Genomic DNA, 25946 nt, shown 5'->3' with positions numbered 1-25946 from the left:
ATCACACTTCTCTTTCCCCCTAACCTCCAACCTCTTCCTAATCTACTTCATTCTCAAACTCTTTATCTTCTAACAAACTTTTTATCCTCTACATAATTTTTAATATTTTCCCCTAAAACTCCTACTTCAGTTAATACATCATCTATTTGATATTTTCATATTATCCATCTCACCTCCTTTATTTCCCAATTCTATTGTTTCTCTTATTGCTGCAATATCTATTTTTAATCTCTTACTACTTACACCAGTACTCAATTTTATGGCAGTCATTAGTATTTTACTATCAGTATTAATGATTTTATTGCAGTCATTGGTGTTTTACTATCAGTATCAACCAATACTTGTAATTTTTCCCTCCTACTATCTCTTCCCACAAATGTTTGAAATATATCAATCCTTCTATGGCCTCCCCCACACTCAGAGCTTCTGCTTCAATGTTGGATTTTGCTAATCTCCAGGATTTTATTTTCTGGACTTCCACCATATGGGACTTCTTCTCTTACCATGTGTCAAGGATATAACATAACCCAACTGAGTACAGCCATCTTCTCTATTCCCAAATAAAGCATCTGCACAGGCTTCCAAATAAATCTTTTTTTTTCTTCCAACTCACTCATAACTTCTCCCATTAAGTTCTTAGTTTTTCTCACAATTTTAATAAGCTTCTTCATATCTTGAGTCGTTCATTCTTTAAAGGCTTTACTTAATTCACTAACATCGTATGATATGTAGTGACACCCAATTTAACTGTCCTACCACTGATCTATACTCTGCAAACTTCTTTTGTCCTAACATTTATTACCTGAAAATTTTATAGCTTCTGGTTCGGTTATAGAATTTATATACAGCCAGTGATTACAACAAAATCTATTCTCTTATGGTCTAGTATTACTCCTATATACTTACAACTTTTACTTTCTTGTTCTTCTACTTGCAATTCCCCTTTCAATTTCCCAATGGTTTCCTTTAATAATCCTTCAGTTCCTCCATAGCAAAAATCATCTACATGTGTACACAAAATACCATTCAATTTATTGTCTTTTCTCCAAAAGAATATGTTAGGTTCTAGTCTATTTCTCTCGCCCTTAAGCTCCTCCACTACTCTTACCACCTTAAAATACCATGCTTTTACTACATCCTTGAGCCCATAAACAGTTTTCTTCAATTTCCATAATCCACTCCAACCATCTTCTCTGGGTGGTTTTAAATATACTTCTCTTTATATTTCATCACTTTGTAAATATGCAGTTTTTACATATAATGTAGTATAACAATTCATATCTTTGTTTTATTATTGTCAAACAAAATTTTAAAATTTCAGCATTGCATGTAGGACCATCTTTTTACCATTCAGCCATCTCTTCTTCAAAACCTCTAGCTACCAATCTTGCTTTATATATCCTTTCCCCCCCTTTTACCTTTTCAGTTACTATCCATCTTGTAGATATAGCTTTTTGTCCGTCATTTACCTCCTCATATATGTACCTTGTTTTCTCTCCAACTTTGTAGTTCTTTTTCTTTAGCTTCCATTACGCTTCTATTTTCAAATCCCAGCAACACCTCTTCTTTATCTTCAATTTTTTTATATGACTATAATTCCTTGTCAACTGAAAGAGTCTTGTGCATTGAACAAATCAGCCCAAGATTTGCTTGATCTCTTTCCTGCAAGACTTAATATATTCCATTCTTGTACTTGTTTTGTATCATTGTTTAAAGCTCTAATTCTATTTCCCTTTTTGAATTTGGATACCTCTTATATTAACTCACTTTCCCCCTTCATCTTCCATTGTTTCCTCTACCACATCTCTTTCAATAGCCACTTCTATTTCTGCATTCCTTCTTCAGCCCATTAGTATTATCTTTCCTTCCTTCCTGCTTATCTACATTCCCTGCATTTGGGACACAGGATCTATCTTTCACAATATGGGATTTATCTAGTTCAGGTATCTTTTCTGTTTCTGATGATAGTCTTTGTATCCTAGTAACAAGTACTCTAGCTATTTCTCTTAAAGAATCCTCATGTTTAACCATTACTGGTTTCCCTAATACTCCCACTACCTAAGCAGGTCCTCTCCATTCAACTTCATTATCTCTCTTATAGAATACCTCATCTCCTACTACTGCTTCTTCAAATTTATGTTCTCTGACTTCTTATTTAAAGCAATTCTTATTTCATACAAGACTCATTTTTGATAAACACTTCTCTGGCCCTATGCATTGCATTCAGTGTACTATCCCTCACTATACTCTCTTCCATATATTTCTTTCTGCTTGCAGGACTTGCCCATTAAATTAGGCAAGGAAGGGTTTTTTCCAAATACTAATTGGTTAGGAGAGAGACCTCCATTATTTTATTGAGCAATTCCAAGCACACCTATCCATCTTAATGCTATGGACCAATTCACTTCCTTATCCTCTACAATTTTTCTTAAACTTTCTTTGATTATGCCTACTGTCTTTTCACATAATCCGTTGCTCCATGGAGATTCTGATGCTGTGGCCAATATTTCAATATTACATCTTTCTGCATTCCTCCTTAATTTTTTGTTTTGAAATTCTCCCCCTATTGTCTGACAATATTTTGAAAGACGCTCCAAATATAGCAAACTACCCATTAAAATGTGGCCTTATAATAGTTTCTGGTTTCTTACCTTTTATCTGAAAGCCTGACAATATCTCATTGTCATAGCTACCATTACAAAGAACTCTCTCTTCTATCTCTCCCACATCCATTGCTACAACTTCATTCAATGTTTTCCTTCAAGAAAATTCTACTACTGGTTTAGCTGAGTTTCTTTTGTATCTTTTACATACCTCACAACTTGCAATTATGTCTGAATAATTGTTCTTCTACCTTCCTCCTCAATAGTGGTAATCTTACGTGACCCTGTCTGTCTTCTCTTAACTTTACCCTCATTTCCCCTATTACTACTTCTGTGACAATTTTCTTTCAAATTTATGGTCATACCTATTAGCCACAGTACACCACCCTTCAAAATCTTCAAATAAAGCTTTTGGTTTTTCAATATCACTGGTACTATTTCCATTACTCCTTGTGACCTATATAATGACTCACCCAAATCAAATACTTTATTAGACTCTGTCCTAGTATCCTTCATTCTCCTCAACCCTTCCTGACTCATATCCATGACAATGCATGGTAGCCACAATTCCCCACAAACTGTTAATTTACATCCTGTGTCTAAAATTGCATTAACCTCTTCCCAAGACTCTTCCTCTATTTTAGTAACTTCTCCCATATAAACTACTGGCCCAACTTCTGTTTTCTGCTTATTTTCTTCTTCTTGTTTTGTTTCTGTTTTCTTCCTATCTTGAAAATTCTGAGTACAATCCCTAGCCCAATGCCATTCTGATTTGCATATTGCACATAATGATGCTTTCCCTTCTTTATTTATAGGATTTCTTCCACCCCTACCTTGGTTCCATTTTCTCAGATATCTCTGGTTTTCCCTGCCTCTCCCAGAATTCGCACTGTCTTCTGACCCCTACCACCTCCATTCCTCTTTATTCCCTAATCTCTCAAATATTCTTTTCATTATCTGTGACATTGTTTTATATTCCAACTTTGCTTGACCACAAGCTACTAGTACCATTTGTTTTTTATTTTCTGTGACACTTGTTTGTACCAGTACATGAAAACCCTTAGCTTTTACTTCAAGCATGCTTTTCCCAATTGCTCTGTTATCCTCTGCTTCTGCCTTTTCAAGCCTAATTAAAAAATCTCACATCTTTTCACTAGATTTTTTCCTACTATAAAATAGTTTTTTATTTTACTGTAATTCTCCATTAGCGTATCTTTTAGTAAACTTCATCTAGCTTGGATAGGATTATCTTTGAACCCTCTTTACCCTCAAGTTCATATACATCTATTCCTTCTGTTACTTCTAGAGCTTTCCCTTTTAAGCTCATTCTTATCTCTATCCCTGGATATTTCACTTCTCCATAAACCACAAGCTAATCTTCGACATGTCCTCTCCCTCCATCCTTTATACTTGTCCTGTATCCTGCTAAATTTCAGACAATCCCTTCTCCATCTTATTTCCCTTTGTTCACTATTTTGATCTGACCATCTTTAATCGACCACGCTCTGCTACCAGTTTAAAAATTTTCCTAGCCTAATCTTTCCTATATGCAACACTCATACAATCTATCCACCTGTTCACGTTCCTCGGTCCCAGTATAATCCAGCTTAAGATTTTGAACAACACCACAACATGACTTACAACCCACAAATTCCTAAAAGATAGAGAACTCTCTCCTACCATACCAAACACCAGTTCAGTGCGTCCTCTTCTGATGGCTCTGTTATTGTTTACTTTTCCACCTGGTGCTGCCATCATCTTGTTTTCTATGATATCACATCCTATGGCGTCACAACACAACTTAAATGTAGCAAAAAATTTTCTAAAATTAAACATATGTTTCCCATACATTGAACAATGCCCACATTTCACCCATACAGAAAATAGAAAAAAAATAACATTGACTAAACTGATATATAATCATCCCTATCCTTGATGAAAACCCATGGAAAGACGAGCAAACCACATCTCCTCCTTCCTCGCTTGGGTGTGTCAGGAACTTCAAGGGAAATTAAGATGGGATGACAATGAACTAGCTCTCTATGTTTACACATGAGTGCATAGTTCGATACCTCTTAACGGGGTAATTGAAAAAGGAACATGGACATCTTGCATAGGAGACTTAGGGCCAGAGATACTCGCTTTGGAAAGTCGATTCCCAGGTCTGGAGGACGACGAGAGAAGATTGACATTTATGACTTGCAATGGACTCTGCAATATGTCTAGAAAAGATCTTCAAATGATAATCATCCAGACAGTTTGGAGTCTGTCAGGGAAAGATCTGACTACCTTGGTAGATCTCTTGAAGTGAGGTTGTCTGAGAAGACATGGTGGGGGAGGATCCTGTAGTCTGTCCACAACCAAACAGGTTCAGGGACCATGATACTCACCAGAATAGGGCTAAGCGGACAACATAACTTGGAGTTAGCCTGAAGATTGTGTTGCTCCTCCTTGACCGTGATGAAGGGCATGAAGAGAGGAGGTTCAATGGATCTGTCTATAGCATGGGGCCTGTTACACTTGCTATAGGGATTGTATGGACCACAAAAGGAGGAAGATGAAAATTCCTTGAAGAGGTAAACAGGTCCAAGACAGGTTTGCCCCACAGATTCCACATATCCCAGCAGCCGGGGGATCGAAGGTCCTATTCTGACCTCTCAGTACCAATGTCTGAAGACTTCTCAGTACCTATGTCTGAAAGGGCTTTAGTTCTATGAGCCAGTCAAGTGACTAGAAGACTTGATTGATCTGTCCACAGAAACAGGACTCTTCCTATAGAGGTTGTGAGACATGGGGTAGACCTTGCATGCAAAAACATTAGAACTGTGGTCTAGTCTGAATGGTTACTACAGTCTAGGAGTGTGCTAAGGGCAAAAAACATAGAACATTATGAGAAGAAACTTCTAGCTTTATGAGAGGGAAGTGAAGGATTAGTCTTTCTGGGGGAAACTTTCTTCCCAAATACTAAGTTCATACAGCTATAAGTACTTGAATACAAGAGGAACAAGAACTCCAGAGAAAACTTGTGCTGTCAAGAGACCCGACACCTGGGGGGGATAAGGATGGGTGCTTCCTGTAGTATCTCCAAAATTCATTTAATAACCATGAAGATTGAAGGAAGAGTTGTCTTGTTCATCCTCTATCTGCTGGAGACATCCTCTCATTGACGATCATGCAGACTTGCGGCCGAAAGAGCAAACTAGAAGGACACAGAATTGCAGACAATCATGCAAACTAACTGCCAACTCTGCAGATTTATGACAGCCAAGTGAAAATGTTGACAGGATGAGATTGGACAGTGCTCCTGCTGACAGTCTAGAAAATTAAGGCTTCCAACAAACTTACAAGAAAGTCTAGATCTGACAAGGCACTAGAGTGAGGGAAGACAAAAACACACTTGTCTTGCCCCATTTAAATGAAAGCCAAATTTTCAATCTTGACAGATGCTTGGATGACTAAGAAATAGCTAAAAGAGGGAGCTTCCTCCAGCAACTCAACAACTCTGACCCAGAAGTCTATCTGGAGGTAGACCTGGTCCCTGTTCAAAGGGAACTGGCACACACAACAGTACAACAGCATGTTCTTAAAATTCAAGTGCTGAACCAATGAGGAACTGGCATCAGACACAGCATGTTGGTGCCAGTAGCCTGAAAGCTGGCACCAGCCAGACAGGTGGAAGCACTTTAACTGAACCTTGTAAACACTGGACACTAGACACTGGGATCTCAGCTCCCACAGGGCCCTTAGATCCCTTCGATCCTACTGGAAGGTGACTACCCGTGTGTAACCGCTGACCTCCCTTGGACTTCCAGTGTGTCACCTCCCAGGTTTAGGGGAGTCTGACAGGGACCTTCCATCTAAGAGCATCGAGGAAGAAGTAGCCACCTCCTCCACTGCACAACACTTCACTATCACATGTTAACATTTGCTCACCCAAACACATGACCGGCAATGTTATGAGAAGGAAGCAAGGGAGCAAGGCACAGGAGGAAGAAGATAAAATTAAAGGGCTAGTAGCAGGAGAGGACAGCAGCTGAGGCAATGATCATAAACAGATCTTGACTGTTGAGAGCGTACTTTGTAAAGCCTATGACAGCTAAAATCACTCCTGCTACACTGTACCCTTTCATCTAAACAATTCTGGATAGGAAAGGGTGATAAGCATTTAAATTTACTGCAAATTTCTGTAGCGAACGCTATGAAGCAATATACGTATGTGATAAAATCAAATCAGAATTTACTAACTATATAAGGAAATAGTACTGATCCCGCGAGAAGAGCCTTGCAGAAATGTATTTCACTAGCATAATTATTACCGAGATGGGTTTGGTTGAGAAGCAATGTTTATATTATTACACTACTCAATAACGATGGTAGCAAAAGCAATGTTCATCACTCTACTCAGCACCACAATGTTTACATAATTACGTTACTTGTAGCTTTATATTCTTGCATTGCTCTTTGTAAAAATGAGTTAAACATAAGATTGTAAAGTCCCTACTGAAGCAGTATTCAATAACAGATCAGTAGCGTACGTAATTGTTCGTTGGAAAATGAATCAGTATTTACGTTAATAGTCTGCCACTCTGCAAAGGGTACATGGTAATCAATTAACTGCAATTTCACTGATAAAGCAAATAATTGATGTAATAATACTACACTAAACTTCATTTAAAAACAACAAAACAAGGGAAAAACTTATCCTGAAGCTTTCGACTCAAGCTACTCAACTTTGGCTTGAATACCGAAGTCTGATTAAATAAATGGCAAAAAATGAACAACTGCTGCCGACCCCCAATATTATCACCGAGAGTTGCAGAAACAGAATGAGGATTGTTAGCCGAGTCGTTTCTTACAATCTCATTAGGGGGCCATACTGGTCACTTACACAGAACACTGGTGTTGCTACCATGAAATTTGAGTCTAAACTGCTGAGAATAATTACTTGGTAAGTTATTTAGATAAAAATTATGTTTTTCATACAAACAAAATGATTAATTTAATTCAGTTAATTCAACCTAAATAGCAACTTAGGACAGAGGATCTCTTGGAAGATGTTATAATGAAAATATTTTGTTGTACTGTGGACCTTGATTCTAATGCAGTTACTATCAAAGGAGGATGCATATCCAATACTTCACCGTACAAGAGTTTTGATACAGTTGAACCTCTTAAAACTGACATTCTATGGTCTGGAAACTCCCGTGGTTTAAATCAGCTACCATTAGTTCATTCTGTTGCCACAAGGGACGTGCCATGTATTGTTTACAACTTCAAGGCCGCAAAAATTATGTCATATATCCTTTGTTTGTATGAAAATAGTTGTTAGTAATGTAAATATGTGAAGTCAAATATGTTTTTGATATCAACCTTAGAAGAATAAATATATTTTTTAAATATTCAACTTGAGAAGGCTCAATCAAGCCAAAACTTTTAATCAAGACAATGAGACATTTGTCCAGCATGAATTCCTTACTCTGTGTGCGCTTGAGAGACAGTTTTGATCATTTCTTTTATGTAACTGTGTATTTACCTATTCGCTACGCCACCCATGAGATCATATGATACTAGAGGTAAGAAGTGCAAGCATAAATCTTTATCTATGCAAGAAAATCTTTATTTCATTAGTGAATAGTTTAGGTTGTGTAATAGATGGCCATGTGCTTTGTATACGTTTTGAAGGTGACGGCGTTATTAAAATACACAGTGGTTGCCGAAATTCATTCATTATCTTTTTTTACATCTCTTTATCATCTACGATAAAAATAAACTTAGAAACTAATAGTGATAATTATGAAGATCCAATATTTTAGATATTAAGGTCACTGATAATAATGTGCAGATTCTAAGAAGTTTAGTACTGTAGGTAGACTTACGATTGGGTAGGCTAACTCAGGAATGTAGGCTCAATGTATTAAAGTCCACTCTTTTACAGAAAATTATACAGCATAAAGTTATAAAATGAAGTCAAATTATATGAGTAATAAAATGATAAAAAGCAGTGTCAGACGTAGCCAAGTAGTAGGCTAAGTTGGAAACTAGGCTATTTGTATGTGGAATTACCTAAAGGCTACTTTTTTAGGAATGTATTCTATATTTCGGGATTTTCTGTGGTCTGGCAGTGGCCTGGTTCCAAGGTTTCTGGGTTTAAGAGGTTGGGCTGTATTCTGAAATGAGACTGATTATTATCTTTTCCCAAGACGTTATCATTCAGTCAAATCCTTGTGTAGTGTTCTGCAATGATGCATTTCAATTCAACTGTATTTTAACTGGATGAGACCTGGTTATGGTGCAGGGTATGATACTCATCACCTGTTTTGAGTTTAATGTCTTGTGACATTCAACATCCTGCAGTTGGGCTGAACATACGGTTCAGTGAAAACTACCATGTGAGTAACCTTAGTACAGGCATTGCAACAAGAATTTTTTGCCCCATTTGAATGGCTGAAATCTTTTTAGTCATCTGTTAGAACCTAGAGCAAAAATGTTATCTCAGCTTTGTGAAGATCAGGACATACTTCATCTTCTCCACTGAGTGATTAGGATGAAAATCCCCAACACTCCCTCCTCCACACAATGCAGGGTAGCATAATGGTGATTCCCTGGTGTAGGTTAGAAGATATACAAATTATTTTCTCCTGTAGGCATTAAGCAGCAAGTTTTTCCTCCAAAACTGTAGGTCTAAAGGATATTATTCCTCAGTTCAGTGACATGGTACAGAAGGACTCCTGTGTAGTACCCATCTTCCTAGCTGCTTTTATATATACATTTTTTAATGGATGATCCCATCCATTAACATGTGGGAGATAAATGAACTAGAAACTTCTGCAACAGTACTCCTGCCACATATTATCTAGTAAAAAGAGTAACCACCAAGCATAAGGCCAGTCGGAGCAAGTCTCAGACCTTCCCATGACACCTGCTGCACAACAGTGATATACAAATCACAAGGTTTGCAAGGTGAACCTATGCTGAATACTGTAGCATTTGACAGGCAAATTGAAAGTAAAACACAACAGAACACAGTGCAATATTAGGGAATCCTCACCATCATACAAAACTTAAATGCAGTTTAGATAAAATACAAATGCAAAACATTCACAAAAGAAAATTACCTTGTTACCGAAGCAAGTAAAATTAAAGCATAGAATAGAGAAAATATCTATAACGATTAACAAAACCTCATTAGCATTTTCTTTGACTAAAGCTGTGAAAGTCAGAGTCAGCTGCAGCCTAATTAAACAGCCACCTACTTACATACTTTCTTGGATAATGTCCCAAGATATTTCTTCAGTGGCAAGATCCTCAAACCCCAGGGGCAGTGACCAACAAAGGTAACTTGTCCTGAAGGCTTTACTTTTCACAAATGTGTCAATGTAGTTTGCAGAGATATCCACGATGGAGAAGGAACTACACATGATAATCAGACTCTGAAGGTTATCTGAGATTGAAGACCTTTGTTCACTATGTAAGACGGTATAGTCCAAACAGTGGTCAATAACAAGACAGAAGTAGTATACTTCAGACTTCAAGGAAACAAAGTGTGGAGAGCCTGTGCAAATGGCAAATACAATTTTCACCTTAGCAGAGGCCAATAGGGTAGGGATTTCGTAGACTTCATCTTCAATACCTTGACTAGTCTTTATTTTATCTCCTATAGCATTCTCTATGAAACCAATTCACACTTAAAAGATAAGTTCTGTTCTCTGGCACATTAAGTGCTGCTCTTGCCTTCCCTATATCAGTATAGGGCTCTCAATTTATGGCATTCCCTGCCAGGTCTGAGGAGGAAGATAGAATATGCAAAACACAAAACCTCTTTAGTTACTTTTATATTATATATCTAAGCTTCAGTCTCACAAACACAACTTCTCTTATCTTTGAGACACGCTCTGATACTTAAGATCAACTGCAAGAAACTTTCATGCAGCTCCTACTGGTCTCAACCAGTTCTGGGGTTTTAAGCAAGTCAATCCTTCCCTCCTAAATAGAGATCTGTACCGATTATGAATAACAGGCTTGTCCTGAAACAAAATCCTTTCTTAAAAACATACTCATTCTAAACAGGAACATTTCTTGAAACACCAACATAAAATTTCCATGAAATCTACTATTATAATAATCTACTCATAACCAAGACCCTATATTGTGGCCTGCACTTAAAGATAATGTATTCTAGATATCTAGCAGCTAACTGCAATTTCACAAAGTTTCCAACCCACATTAATCTGGACTTGACACTAAACATCCATTTTATTCAGAGTCTTACCAAGCAATTATTCAGCTGTAGGATTCCTATGCATGGCAGAATAACTTTCAAATTTCTCGGTGGCTCACATCCAGTAAACAGGCATGTCATCGTCACACCCCTTCAATTGGATTTCTGCTGGCTCCCGAGTAATGTCGGTAGCTCTGCGGACTTTCTTCTTCGTCTTTTGGAGAATTTTTTTACTTTTCCTGGATATTGGTGACATACAAGTTTTTTAGTATGCTTATTTCAGAATTAGCTTAGCTTATTTGCTCATTTTGTAAACTTTGCTGCCTTGTTTTTGCTTGAATATGTCTGATCCAAGTTCATCAGGAGTGAGGTTTTGTGCAGGGGGTTACAAAAATAGGCTGGTCAAAGAAATTTACGATCCTCATTCTAAAGTGTGTGAAATGTAGGGGTCAAGAGTGTTCTAAGGAACTTAGATGTTCTGTATGTCAGGACTGGGATGATGATCAATGGAAACTTTTCAGTTCAAATCATAAGAAGGTTTTGTAAGATAGGAAGAGGAAAGCAGCTATTAGGGCAGATAGTAAGACTAGTGTAGCTCTTCCATCTCCCCCCGTGTTGGCGGAGATCTCTACTCCTGCGTCTTCTCCTATTCAAGGTAATCTTTCTCCCATTCTCAGTCCTCCTACCCCTTCACTTCCAACTCCTGTACCAGCTTCCCATGTTGCCTTTCCCAACACATTGCCAGCCTTGAATCGAGGTTTGAGAGGAAATTCGAGTATTTGGCTAATATCATGATGAGTTAGGTGCCTCCATGAAATCGTTAATGGAGAAAAGTGAACAGGTGAAATGCCCAATGCAAGTGCAAGGGAAGTGCTTTCTGAGGGGGTCGCCGTCTGTCCATCCAGTTCTCTTAGACAAAGGTCACTGTCCCGCTCCCCTGCCTCGGGGAGAAGATATACCGGAGGTCCAAGGGAGACTGGCAGGGTTTGCCCACACGGGCAGTTGCTCCCTCTGTCGAACCTGAAGTGTTGAATCAGGTATCGACAGAGCGTCATTGGAAAGGAGTCTTGTAGTTGTGCGGCTCAGGCGTATGAAGGGGATGGTTCGATTTGCGACTCAGCAGACTCAACTGAGACTTGACAGGTGCGGGTACCTGTGAAACGTGCACCCACTCTTCAGTTGACTCGAAATTCCTCTACTTCATTTCTGGACCTTTCTTCTGAAGCAAGACGTTAACCTTCGTCTTCAGTTCAAGCTGAGCCTTCCCAGCACTTTGAGGAGTAGTGGTCCTTCTTTAAGGAGAAGAATCCGAAACCGAGGAAGTTAGAAGGGGCCATGTCCCCTGCTCCTTCAGAAGTTCAAGAGCAGGACATGGGCCTGGAGCTTGAGCACAGGGAAATATTAGAGTAAGAGTGTGAATAGGAACAAGTAGAAGAGAAAGAATCAGGACAGGTTTCAACCCAATCTCCGACAGCTTACGCTTCCTTAATGAGGTTCCTCTTGCATTACTTTCCGGACTGCTTTTCTCCTGCCACTCCATCATCTCCACTGTTGATCTTCATAATGAAGAAGAAACTGGAAGAACTCCTGCCTAAGTCAGTCCTCTCCTCTGCAACTAGGAAGCCTTACGTTTTGTGGATAAGTGGCTAGTGGCCAAGAGAGATCATGGTCAAGTGTCGTTTGCCTTCTCTCCTTCTTTGCTCATCAACAAGAGACACTGTTTCTACTTCACCGGGGAAGCTCCTTCCTTGGGAGTATCTGCCTCCTCCCAGGGAGACTTCTTGGCCTTTGTTGACGCAAATGGAAGAGCTGCGTTTTCTGCGGCGAAAATGTTCTTTTCTTTTTCTGAGATCGACCACCTGGTTTGCAACCTTTTTAAAAGTTTTGGAGATTTTCAGTTTTACGGACTGGTCGATCAGAGCTTTGGCGAGGAAACTAGAGGACTGCCCTTTCCTTTCCAAGGATCTGCAGGAGGACTGGCTTGGTGTGCTATCCTGCTCTGACAAGGCCATTGGGGATGAAGCGGACAAAGTAGCTTCCTTGTTCACCATGGGAATGTTGAAGAAGCATGAGCTGTGGTGCTCCTTTACCACCAAAGGAGTTACAACTATTCAGAAGTCAGCCCTGCTGTTCTCTCCCCTGGGCATGTCGCACCTGTTTCCGCAAGACACAGTCCAGGATATTCTGTCAGCACTCAAGAAGAAATCGACGATGGATTTGCTGGGCAATCCACTAAACGCCCCCAAACCCGCAGCAGCTATTGTGACTACTTCGAAGTCGCCACTGCAGAAGCAGCCTTTTTGCAGGGGAGAGTTGCGGCCCTTTGCTAGACCTCGTTCTAAGCTTCGCTCACCCGCCAAGTCCTCGTCTAGGTCAGCAGTTAAGACTGAAAGCAAATGATGTTCCTGTCCTTCGCACACCCATAGGCACTAGGCTGTACCAGTTTTTGGAGGAATGGAAGCTCAGAGATGCACAAGCCTGGGTCATCGAAGTCCTATGCCTGGGTTATGCCATTCCTTTCTTGAAAAGAACTCCCCTGTCCCAGGTCCCCATCATATTGACAGCTTACTCTGTAGGCTCGGAGAAGTTTTCAGCACTCAAGGAAGAAGTAAGATTTTTGAGTCTCATGAGTGCAATTGAGGAGGTTAACAACTCGTTGATGGGTTTTTACAACAGGCTATTTGTTTTCCCCAAAGTATCAGGGGGCTGGAGGCCTGTGTTGGATGTAAGTGCACTGAATCATTATGTTCTGAAAACGAAATTCAAAATGGATTCAAAATGGAGACTCAGAGTTCAGTGCTGGCTGCTGTTCGTCAGGGGGACTGGATGGTATCCTTCGACATGCAGGACGCCTACCTCCATGTTCCAATACATCATGATTCAAGAAAGTATCTCCGTTTCATCTTTCAGGATAAGGTCTTTCAGTTTCAGGCTCTCTCCTTCGGCCTATTGACAGTACCTCTAGTTTTCACCAGGGTTCCAAGCCCCTAGCACAGTAGCTACATCTGAAGGGGATAAATGTATCGCTGTATTTGGATGACTGGGTACTCTGACCTCCATTGCAGAAGCAGTGTGCAAAGGACCTAGAGAGAACTCTCTGCCTGACGCAGAAGTTGGGCATAGACATAAATATATCGAAGTCCCTAGTCATTCCTTCTCAGAGAATTCTCTATTTGGGGATGACTCTGGACTCTCAGACTTTTTGGGCTATTCTGTCCCCAAAAAGGGTAAAGTTGTGTCAGCAGACAGTACAAATGTTCCTGAATAGTTCATCATGCTCAGCAGTGCAGTGGATGAGCCTGCTCGGTACTCTCCAGTTTTTCCTCAAGGAACTGGTGCAGAAAGTCTCGGCCAGATTCCAATGTTCTCGATTACGAAGGAAATAAAGAGGAACCTCGTTTGGTGGAATTCGAGAGAAAGGCTTCAGGAAGGCGTGTCTCTCCTCTCAGTGAACCCCTGCGTACAATTCTATTCAGATGCGTCGGACGCAGGTTGGGGAGCTCTTCTTATGGATCGTAAGGTGTCAGGAGTTTGGACAAAGTCTCAGAAAGCCCTTCACATTAACGTCAGAGAACTCCTGGCCGTGTTACTGGGCCTTTAGGAATTCGTTCATCTAGTAGAAGGTCGGGTCGTGGCTGTTCATGCCGAGAACGCCACAGCCCTGTCTTGCATTTGGAAGCAGGGAGGGACTCGCTTGTTCATATTGTTCTCAAAGGCACAAGAACTTCTGCTTTGGGCGGAAGAACACTGGATCCGTCTCGTTCCTTGTTTTGTTCAGGTAAAGACAAACGTTCTGGTGGACGAACTCAGCAGAGGGAGGCAAGTTCTGTTGTTGGAGTGGATGTTAGACACGAAAGTTTGCCTGGATATATGGAAGGTTTGGGGATGACCGTCCATCGACTTGTTTGCGATGTCCAAAAACAACCGCCTTCAGCTGTTCTGCTCCCCCATTACTGATCCTCTAGCCTGGGCAGTAGATGCGATGTTGCTGGATTGGTCGGGACTAGTTGCTTACGCGTTTCCCCCCTTCGGGATGATCAGGGAGGTCATCAACAAGGTAAAGCGCCATCCAAATGTCTGCCTGACGTTGGTACAGTGGGGCCTCGCTTAGTCACGGATCAGCAATCACGGATTCAGTTAATCACGGGTTTTTCCTTGGACCACTTCTCAGTCTATATATCGCTGGTATGAATCACAGCATCCGGGCTTGTCGGTGGTAGGCTAAGCCTCGTCCAGTTATGATAACCAACAAATGCATGAACAGATTCACATTATGATATTAACTGACAATAAAGGTAATAAAACCATTCTCACCTTATATATTATTGGCATATCTTCATAATATATAGCCTATTCATGGAATAATTCCACGTCATTGACATCAACTTGTAGTTGAGCAGCCAGCAAAAATGTAAACAGAGTTACACTTCACAGCACCTTTGTCATTCTTAACCTTTTAGAAATGTTAATAGTAGTAGTGTAATTACAGTAGTAATAACATTTAGGAAAACATAAGTTTTCAATTCGAACTTCATTATTGTTTTGGTATAACATAATCAACTTCTCTGAACACTGCAGTCATACATACGATAATTGTCATAGATTATCGTATGTTGTTTGCAATCGGTGACGAAGCGTAAACGTAATAAAACCATTTTTACCTTATATATTATTGTCATATATTCATAATAAAACACAAATCTTATATATTATTGGCATATCTTCATAATAAAAAGCCTCTTCAAGGAATAATTCCTTGGGGAATCCATTTTTCAAAAGACAAAAATACACTTTACATGTTTACAGTATGCAATGAACAATGATTATTTTGATGTGATTACATTAATATTACAGTATCGTACTCTAAGCAGTACAGTAACTATTTTTTATCATACATGTATATTCATTCACGAAAAAAATACATATGACCACCGTGACGTCACCGTTCTACAAAGTACCGATGTATTTTTACGTAAGTATCCTCTAAACTCTGTCATAAATCACTTTACTTACTTTTTTTGTGAAGCCCAAATGCTACGTATATTCCGGAAAATTAAAGAAATCACGAATTTTATCATAGAGCAAGATTCACTAATTACTGTTTTCTTCTTCTTTTCATGACTAAATGCATTTTTAGGATAAACTCATTTGCAAATTTTCAAATACTGCGAATGTAAATAGCAAAATCTCTCTCTCTCTCTCTCTCTCATTACTTACAGAAAAAACTATAATACTGATATATTATTATCATAATAAAAGAACAAGATGGTCCCCGAAAGAATAAAAATATGTGTTGCCATATTTTTATTCTTTCTGTGATTTACGAAACTGTGCTTCAATACAACTTTTATAGTTGAATCAATGATTATCACATAATATAACCGTATACAAGAGAATATCTTATCACTATCCATGCTTCATTTCTTATCATCATAGGTGCTCTCTCAAGCTATTCAAGTTACTTTCGTCACAAGCTGCTCTCCCTCTCTCTCTCTCTCTCCTCTCTTCCTCTCTCGACTCTCTCTCCATCTCTCTCTCAGCTCTCTCTCTCGTCTCTCTCTCGTCTCAATCTCCTCTCTTCTCTCTTTCTCTCGTCATCTCTCTCTCTCTCTCTCAAATGAATAGAATTACTGTATCATAATAATATCATAAACTATTATGTACAAAGTTAATAATAATAATAATTCCATTAATAAATTCGTTTCTTTTAGCAACTAAATTGTTTTCCAAAATAATTCTTTCGGTAATAAACGTCCATCAGCTGATTCTAAACATAAACAAAAGACAAAACTAGATTTTTATTGCTGTATTTTGCTGTTTACACATTAATATTATAGTTGGGTGCTGTAATCATTACAGTAAATCATGTTTTTTATCATAAATATGTTCATTCACGAAATAGATATACTATGTACTTTTAGTTTGGTGCAGCAGCCAAAACAAGAAAATAAAAAGGAATTGTTGGGTAATTATACTTTTGTTTGCTGATCTGATGAAGGGGAAATTGAAGAAAGGAAAGAATAACTTTGAAACTGTCTTGAATTTAGTTTAAGGTGATAGTTGAAGAAATATTTGGTGCTTGAACTAAAGTAGGCAGTTATAAACACTGAAATAGTGGTCTTGGGTGGGTTAATTATTAAAGTAGGCGGTTTAAAGCAATTTTCAGGGGGGTTACCAGGATAACACGGGTATTTACTTATCACGGGGGGGTTCTGGGCCCTATCCCCCGTGATTAACGAGGCCCTACTGTAGCCCCATTTTGACCGAGGAAAGAGCGGTTCCCGGACCTTCTGTGCATGTTGGTGGATTTTTCGAGGCTACTTCATCAAAAGAAGTCGCTTCTCAGACAACCACACTTCCACCGTTTCCATCAAAGGTTCTCCACGTTGCAGCTGACAGGATTCAAACTATTAGGAATCTCATCAGAGCGAAAGGTTTTTCATGGAGAGTTGCAGAAGCGATTGCAAGATGCAGACACACTTCTTCTAACAACCTGTACCAGTCAAAGTGGAATGTTTTCATAAGGTCGTGTAAACAAGCTAAAGTCTCTTCTGAGACCACTGTAAGTCAGATTGCTGATTTCCTTCTCTTCCTGAGGTCATCAAAGAAGTTATCCCTTTCCACAATTAAAGGATATTGGGCTATGCTCAGTTAGGTGTTCAAGCATAGGGGACTGGAGCTGTTGGCAAATAGTGATCTGACAGACCTCATATGGTCTTTTGAGACATCGAAAGCTCCAGGGGACTCAGTGGCTTGGAACCTCGATGTAGTCCTGAAATTTATTTCCAGACCTCCTTTTGAACCAATTTGTTCGTCTTTCCTGAAGAACTTAACAAAGAAGACTTTCTTTCCTTTCTCTCTGGCTTCAGCGAAACGTTTCAGCGAAATTCACACTGTAAACAAAAGAGTAGGTTTCGCTTGTTAGTCATTAAGAATATTACAGATATTCTTGGACCAGAAGAAGAGAGACTTCTATGTCCAGTGAGGGCATTAAGTTGTTATCTGCAAAGAACAGAGAATGAGAGGCCCTCCGCAACGTTAATGGTGTTCGGTGAAGAATCCTTCTCATCCCATGTCCTTTCTAATGTTGTTAATCACCGAGGCACACTCCAAAGTTAAGGATGAGTCTCTCAAGCTGTTGAAATTTAAAGTGCACGAAGTGAGCGCTGTTGTTACCTCGCTAACATTCTGCAATAACTTGTTGTTATCGGCAATTCTACAATCTATGTTTTGGAGATCTAAGTCAGTGTTCGCACTTCACTACTTGAAAGAGATAGAAACAGTTTCTGAGAACTGTAGTACTCTTGGTCCTTTATCTGTTGCTGGCATGGTGTTATGAAAGGCAACATAGAGGGAGTTATCTGTCCCTCTATTATTATTAATAGGACTTAGTTTTTCCAGACCTCTGAGTCTTCAGTAGACTCTTCTCGGTCTGGTTATTTGTCCCCCTAAATTTTTGCCTTGTATCAAGGTTGTTGAGTCTTCGGGGAGTTTGAAGGTATTTAGTGTCTAGAGTACCCTCCAGTCGACTGGGGACTGAGGGTATTGGTTATGGTTTTAAAGGCTTTTTTCATGTAGGTGACTATATTGTTTTGTTTGTGTATCTGGTTCTCGCTCAGGGCAAGGGCATTTGTATTTTGTTGTTTCCTTGCTAAGTCAGTGGTTAGCCCACAACTTCAAAGAACTCTCCACTTGCAGAGGAGACGCACGGTCTAGCTACCACTCTCTCAACTATGTAAGCAGAGGGCTAACCAGAGGTAATACTCTCCTGCAGCAGCTCGATTACAAGGTAAGGTATGACAAGAGTAATGGTCTATGCTTTCACTCTGTAAACCTCCTGATGCTTTAATTATCTCAGAATGTGTTATCTCAGCTACCCTCCACCTTTCAATTTGGAGTCAACTGAATAATTGCTTGGTAAGACTGAATAAAAATATTTTTATAATAAAATTATGTTTTACTCATACTTATCACGTAATTATTTGATTTGAGTCCTCCTTCCTCCCCACAGGTGGAGCTGGCAGCTGAAATCCATTTGAAGACGTGTGACGACGTCATACCTGTTTACCGCAAGTGGGTGGTAACTAGTTACCTACACTAACAATGGCGGTGCCACTGAGAAATCTGAAAGTTAGTCTGCCGTGTGTAGGAATCCTACAGCTGAATAATTGCTTGGTAAGTAAGTATGAATGAAAACATAATTCTATTATAAAAGTATCATGTTTAGGGGATTTATCTAAAGAATATCACATCTAAAATGGAAGCACAACACAAAAATACTCATAATAATGTAGCTGGTAAATATAGAAATCTGATAAGTTGAGGTCTGTTAGGTTTATATGATAAAAAAAAAACCTGCATCATGCAGCCAAACTCTCACAGAAGTGAAATCAAAGAGGGTAAAGTTATCAAACTTACACAGTTGAGGAAAAGAGACCAAAGGGACACAGCAAAGACCTTCAGTGCTGTCTACAGTGAGCACAAAACATACTGTAACCATCCAACCCAAGGTGTAAATTTAACCTATACAAAAGTTTGAAATTAAAACAAACAGCATAACGCTGCGCACATAAAGGCACAAATAATACATAACCTCCTAAATTATATATACAACCTGTAGGTACATAATTATTAGTATTATATCATAAAGATTAATGAAACAAGTCAAGTGAAACATTGCTGAACTCTCGCACAGCTTGCTCAAAGGATCTAATCTAAAATGAGAATTGAAAATGAAATGCAGTTGCTAAAAAACTTTACAACTAAGTACGAGGAGAAATAGGGAGTTGGGTGAAAAATACAAAACAGAAAGTAACACAGCTAGGGGTGAAGGGATGCTACAAAATGACAAATTTTCTAAGACAATTTGTATTTTTCATAGCTACAAACCTGAAGTGTCAACAATAGGATAATTTCTAGCGCCCACAAAGTCATTCAGTGATGGAATGGAAAATGAAGTGAACCTGTCATTGTGCACAGAGGGATTTTGGGTCTTGGCCACGAATTTCGGGACAAATTCGAAGGACACCGACCCCCAGTGCTTCACATCATAGCTCAGACTGTGGTGCTCTCCTACCCTCTTCGAAGATGCCAAGGCCAGAAGGAAAACTGTTTTGAGTGTCAAGTTCCTGTCAGATGAGCGACACAAAGGCTCACATGGACCCATAGTGAAGCTCTTGAGAACCAAGGAAACATCCCACATCGGAGGCTTGAGGTCCCTAGGAGAACTCGATTGCTCAAACCCCTTAACTAGCAAGGACAAGATGTCGATACCTTTAGGGCGTAATACCAAACTCAGGGCCGCCCTGTAGCCTCTAATGGCAGAAAAGGACAAATGTTTCTCATCTCTGAGGAAGGTTAAAACGTCTGCTATTCGCTGAATAGAGGTTGTGAGTGGGGAAAAACCCCGTTTACGACACCAGTCACAGTAGATCGCCCATTTGCCTTGGTAAACTGCGGAGGTCAACTTTCTGAGACTGCTGGACATATGCCCTGCTGTTCTCTGAGAAAAGCCTCTCGCTCGGAGGAGATACTTGATAGCCTCCAACTGTGATGAGACAGGGATTCTACTGACTGGTGGAACCTTTCCCCATGCAGCTGACACAGGAGATGCCGCCATGGGGGAATTTCCCTTGGGACCTCTGACAACGACGACAGCGGATCTGGAAACCATTCTGCCTGAGGCCATAGAGGGGCTACCAAAGTCATCCTGAGACCCTGTGAACTCATCAGCCTGTTCAGAAGACGGATCAAACAAAACGGAGGGAAGGCATACACCTTCAGGTTGTCCCAGGGATGTTGGAATGTGTCCTCTGCTAATCCTAAAGCATCTGGAACCACCGAACAGAATATTTCCAGCTTCCTGCTGAACCGAGTCACAAAAAGGTCCAGCATGGGTCTCCCCCAAACCTGGAAGAGTTTGTCTACTACCACTTGATGAAGGGACCACTCTATGCCTAGGATCTGATCCCGATGACTGAGTTTGTCTGCGACCACATTCCGTTTGCCTGGGATATACCTGGCTGAGAGCTCTATCGAATTGCTGACAGCCCACTGGTGAGCCTTGATGGTCAAGGCGTGAAGTTGACGAGAAACCAGGCCTCCCGGCTTGTTCACATTGGCAACCACCATGGTGTTGTCCGACATGAGAACGACAGAATGACCATCTACTTCTCCCAAAACTCCATCAGACCCAGGAAGGCTGCCTTCAACTCCAAGATGATGATATGTTGCTGTTTGTCCTCCAAACTCCTGATGCAATTAGGCTGCCTAAATGAGCCCCCCAACCTGTGAGGGAGGCATCTGAGAACAGAAGGAAGTCCGGTGGAAGAGATCGCGGAGGGACGCCCTTCGAAAGATTCCAGTCGTCCAACCACCAATGAAGGTCTTCTCTCACTTCCAGAGACAGAGACCGAAGATGAAGACACCCACGAGGAGCCAGCTTCTCCAGGGAAGACAAAACTCCCAGAAGAACCTACCACTGATGAGTTGACTAATGTGGCTCCGACAGGAAGTCACGCGACACCACCCGCAATTTCTCCAATCTCTGATCCGATGGAAAAACTCTTGCAACTGTCATATAGATGATCATGCCCGAGTAGAGAATCCTTTGACTGGGTATGAGGTTTGACTTCTCCTGGTTGACTACGATGCCCAGTTCCAGACAGAACCAAAGTAGACGATCCCTGTCCTGCAACAGCTTTTCCCTGGAAACTGCCAGGACCAACCAATCATCAAGATACCTCAGCAAACCGATCCCCTGAACATGGGCCCAACTTGACATGAGAGAGAAGACCCTTGTGAACACTTGAGGGGCTGTCAGCCCGAGGCATAGGACTTTGAACTCGAAGACCTTGTCCCCTAGAAAGAAGCGAGGGACCTTCCTGGATGTCGGATGAATAGGGATCTGGAAGTATGTGTCCCTTAAGTCTATCGACAGCATGAAGTCACCTTCCCACACAGCTGCCAACACTGAAAGTGGGGTTCCATCTTGAACCTTGTCTTCCTGATGAAGTGATTCAAGGTGGATAAGTTGATCACAGGTCTCCAACCTCCCGACGCCTTGGGCACCAAAAAGATGTGACTGTAAAACCCCGGAGACAGACGCACCACTTCCTCTATCTCATCCTTGTCCAGCATCCTGTGGAGACAAGGACGGAGCCACTGACCTCACCTGCTCCAAAGTCAATCCCGGCTTCAGGCGAATGACGTCCAGGTTAAGATAACACAACATCAAAAACGCAGCATTTGTAGCATAGTACTTCCTATGTCTTGTGTGAGGCGGGGGTAGTAGCTTGGCAGAGCCCCTAAAGCGAAGCGATCCGTCCCGCTCTGAAACAGAGGCGTTAACCTTATGTAAGACCGACTGGACGTGCCCCAACAAGGGAAGCTGAAAAGATGATTTGGGATCCTGCGTAGTTCCCACCAAGGCTTCCAAGACAACCGAGCCTGAGTCCTACGTTTTAAATTATTGAACCCACGAATGAGATCGACAACTTCTGAAAAGAAAGACAAAAACTATTGCATGTCTCCTTCCTGCTCCAGCAATGGAGATCGACAACAAGAAGGGTGTGTAGGCTCCTCTAAGGCACCTTCCTCATTAAAATCAACGGATGGATCAGCAGCCAAACAGCCTGAAACACCAACTAACCTGTCTGGGCTGGGTCCACACGCAGACTACCGCGACAAACCAACTACAACACTAGGAACATCACTACGCACTCTTCCAACAGATGACTCTTTAACATGTCTGTGAACGGTCACGGGCATGGCAGACGTACGAACGTGAGTTGGAGAGGAATCTCGAATACTCGAGACTGAAGGAGAATCCCCCCAAAGTCAAACTCCTGGAAGACTCCTGGTGCACCAACTCCGCGCCCCCAACCTATGACCTCTTGAAAGACGCCTTAAGATACTTACGTCGACAAATAGGCCCTGGAGAAGAAGTGGGAGCACTTGCATTCTGTGCACAGACGGGGGAGGTTGCAACATGCTTTGCGATGTGCACAGATGGGGAGGCTGCAACACTGCTGCGATTCGATGCAGAGGACGAAGCAACCATTGCAGATTGCACAAGGGAAGATACACTAATACTCTCCGAAACACCAACACTCTCAAGAACATGACTGCGTTGTTCCTCCTCGTAGACGAAGAAAGGGCAATGTCCTTAGCCTTCCAACGCTTGATACGCTGACATGGCGTAGAGGGGGAAGGAGAGGAAGACAGCACTGGTTCCTTACGTAATCTCTTCGCAGGAGGCGGGGATAATGCAACACGTTTCCTTCCAGTCCTCCCAGCCGACATGGCAGCCAACTTATCATCCAAAACAGAGTCCAACCTCTTAAGAACCACCAGGCATAAAGCCTCAGACGGATCAGCAAGAGAAGCCTCTGATGACATAAAAGGGAGATGCAGCGAACTGGGTGGCAGAGATGATGTCACGGCTGAGAGAGACAATGCATAGGAGACGATGGAAGTGACATTACAAGTGGTGATCACATCACGGCTTCCCCTTGGTCAGAACACAAAGCAGACGCCACTGGCGGAGGAATACAAAATGACTGATCTCGTGACGTCATTAGTGGGACTGATGCCATGGCTTCCCTCTTGACTTGAAGAAGCAGCAACAGTCACTGGTGGAGCAATACCAACGGAGACGAGGCCCAGAGGAGCGGGGAGGGCCTGGCCAGTATGAGGAGGGGGATAGCGAGCCTCCATGAAGTGCACCAGCAACCCTTCCAAGGACGGAGAACCCCCTAGCCCGAGCATCTTCCAAATTGCCGCCGTTTTGGACACCTCCGACTCTAGAATAAATGAGAATGATGAAAAAGCCTCCCCCTTCCCGGGAATCAAATTAACTCCCGAAGAAGAAGGGATGACATTACAAAAAATAGCCTGAGGGCCTCCTGATACTTCCAACGACGAATTGATGGAAGAAAAGGAAGGAGACAAAAGCACAACGCTACTAAGAGGTGTGAGCACCGCAGGAGATGAAGCATCGGGAAGAGGAGAATAAAAACCTTCCCATAAAGGAAGAGTAAAAACCCTCCAGTGCTCTCTCTTGCTGTAAAACAACTTCCACTGCTCTTTAGGCCATGCACGACATTCCGTGCAAGGATTCGTTATTGTACAAAAATTAGAGCGGCACCTACTACAGGTGATGTGGGGGTTGGTTGCAGCGGAAGCCAAAAAATGAGAACACGGAAAACTTGGAGTGCCCGGGCACACACGTTGACGAGGCTGAGAGAGAGCAGAAGAAGCCATAATAACAGTCACACATACACACACACACACACACTAAACACAATCAAAACGGGTAATGAACCAGGTAAAGGCGAAGAGAGGTCAACCACAACTCTCGCCCAGGCTGTTAAGAAAAAGACTGACGCAGTGGCGTAGGTGCGTGGTCTTTGACCATTCTTCACCCGATATACACACGCGTTGCCAGATATCACAAGACTCCTTGCTTTCATCTGCGTTTTAACTGGATCCAGTTAGGCGCTAGAAATTATCCTTTTGTTAAGACCGAAGGTTTGTTCGCGTATGAACAAATAACTTGCAGTATATGGTGTAAATTGTAAGCAGAAATATCCTACAGGGAGGTAATGCACAACCCTATTGCATATAACACTAGAGTGAGAAATCACTGTCCTTTGGTGTTACGATTGCATCGGTAAATCATTAGCATTTAAACAAAAATGGCCAATTATTACATCTAAAATGAGTATATTTTCCTGACAATGTGTATAGTATCACAAATATTTACCTCTCTGACAAAATATCGAATCAATGAGATATCAGTATCACCCTTAGTGCAGCAATTCTTGATGTATTTCATCACTGGCAACACACAACCACGACTCAAGAGGTTGACCATTCTATCTAATAACATTTTCCGCAGCTCAAGCTGAAAGACAATTACAATACAATTACTAAAATTCAAGAGTGCAACTTCAATGATCCATTGAAAAAGTAATAGACATGACAAATTATTTTTCGCACATGTCAAGCTGAAAGACATCATTACAATAACTACTAAAATTTAAGAGTGCAACTTCAGTGATCCATTTATATAAGTAATAACAGACATGGCAATAATTATTCTCAAACTTCAGAGAAACACATGAAAAAAATATTACAATGCAATGCAATGCAATGCAATGCAATGCATGCATGAAATATTGTGGAAAATCAGACACAACAATATAAAATAGTCTGAGGAAATTTTATTTTTAAAAATCTGTAGAAATAATTAAAATTTTGAGATTCTGATGTCTTAAAAAATATATGATCTGTATGAATCTAATAAAAATTAAGCAGTTCTATTCAAATATGCAAAGTGTTTAAGTCTGGAGGGTGCTGAGGATCATTGCGCTTTATCTCCCACATAGAGTATGATCTAAAATAAATAGAAAATCATAAAAATCTTCACTTATTTTTCCTTATATTGCACAAGCAATAATAGGAATAGTAACCAGTGATGGTAAAATATATAGTATTACTGAAAGTTGAATTTAACATAATCCTTCTGGGGCAAAAAGAATTTATTCTTCCCAAAATTTTTCAAATGTTATTGAGAAACCATAAAATATGGTTAAATAAAATTGGCTTACTGGGTAGAAGCTTGCCACTTTACAGTTGCTTTCAGGTGTGTCAGTCCCCTTTCCATACATTCTTCCAAAAAATAATAATCCAGTAATTACTTAGCTAACAATTTCTTGCCTCAGAAGCTTGAAAACTCTAAAATTTGCTTTGTAGCGATGGAGTGCTCCGATGGCTACCAAAGCATTAGTGGAAGTTATATAGCTCAAGTTATCCGATGGCTAGCAAAACTTTATAGGATGCCCTTGCCCTGGGTGCAGTATCACAAAGAAAACAACCAGATACAACCAGACAATATCACCTGCACTGAAATAAAACCACAACCCATCCACTGTGAGTGGTGGGTGCTCTAGGTACATTGTACCCTCTTGGCTACCTAAAACTCGACACCTCATAATAAGGTGAAGAGATGGTAGGAGAACATCTTATGCTTCCTTCCGCAGTTTCGTGCCAGTTACTGATAATCAAAAGGTACTGTTAAAAATTTAAAACTGTTTCCTGTAGAACGATGGTAGAACACAAGG

At 40.8% G+C, this 25946-nt stretch overlaps 1 protein-coding gene across 2 annotated transcripts in view; it reads right to left on the bottom strand.

Annotated features, from left to right (window-relative positions):
• LOC135219518 (negative elongation factor D-like) overlaps window positions 1-25946 on the bottom strand; it is a 166419-nt gene that overhangs the window by 6011 nt on the left and 134462 nt on the right. Inside the window, exons 13-14 of one of the 2 annotated variants that reach the window (XM_064256348.1) lie at window positions 24587-24727; window positions 10489-10627 (exon numbers count right to left, since the gene is read on the bottom strand). In XM_064256348.1, the coding sequence (XP_064112418.1) occupies window positions 10526-10627; window positions 24587-24727 (243 nt within the window). In that variant the 3' untranslated portion in view covers window positions 10489-10525. Of the gene's footprint in view, window positions 1-10488; window positions 10628-24586; window positions 24728-25946 lie in introns of those variants that run through there. The other variant, XM_064256347.1, reaches the window with a different exon arrangement.

Source organism: Macrobrachium nipponense, chromosome 1 (assembly GCF_015104395.2).
Source record: "Macrobrachium nipponense isolate FS-2020 chromosome 1, ASM1510439v2, whole genome shotgun sequence".
Lineage (NCBI taxonomy): Eukaryota > Metazoa > Arthropoda > Malacostraca > Decapoda > Palaemonidae > Macrobrachium > Macrobrachium nipponense.
The sequence above is the reverse complement of the archived record's forward strand: the minus strand, read 5'-3'. Positions and strand labels throughout refer to the sequence as shown.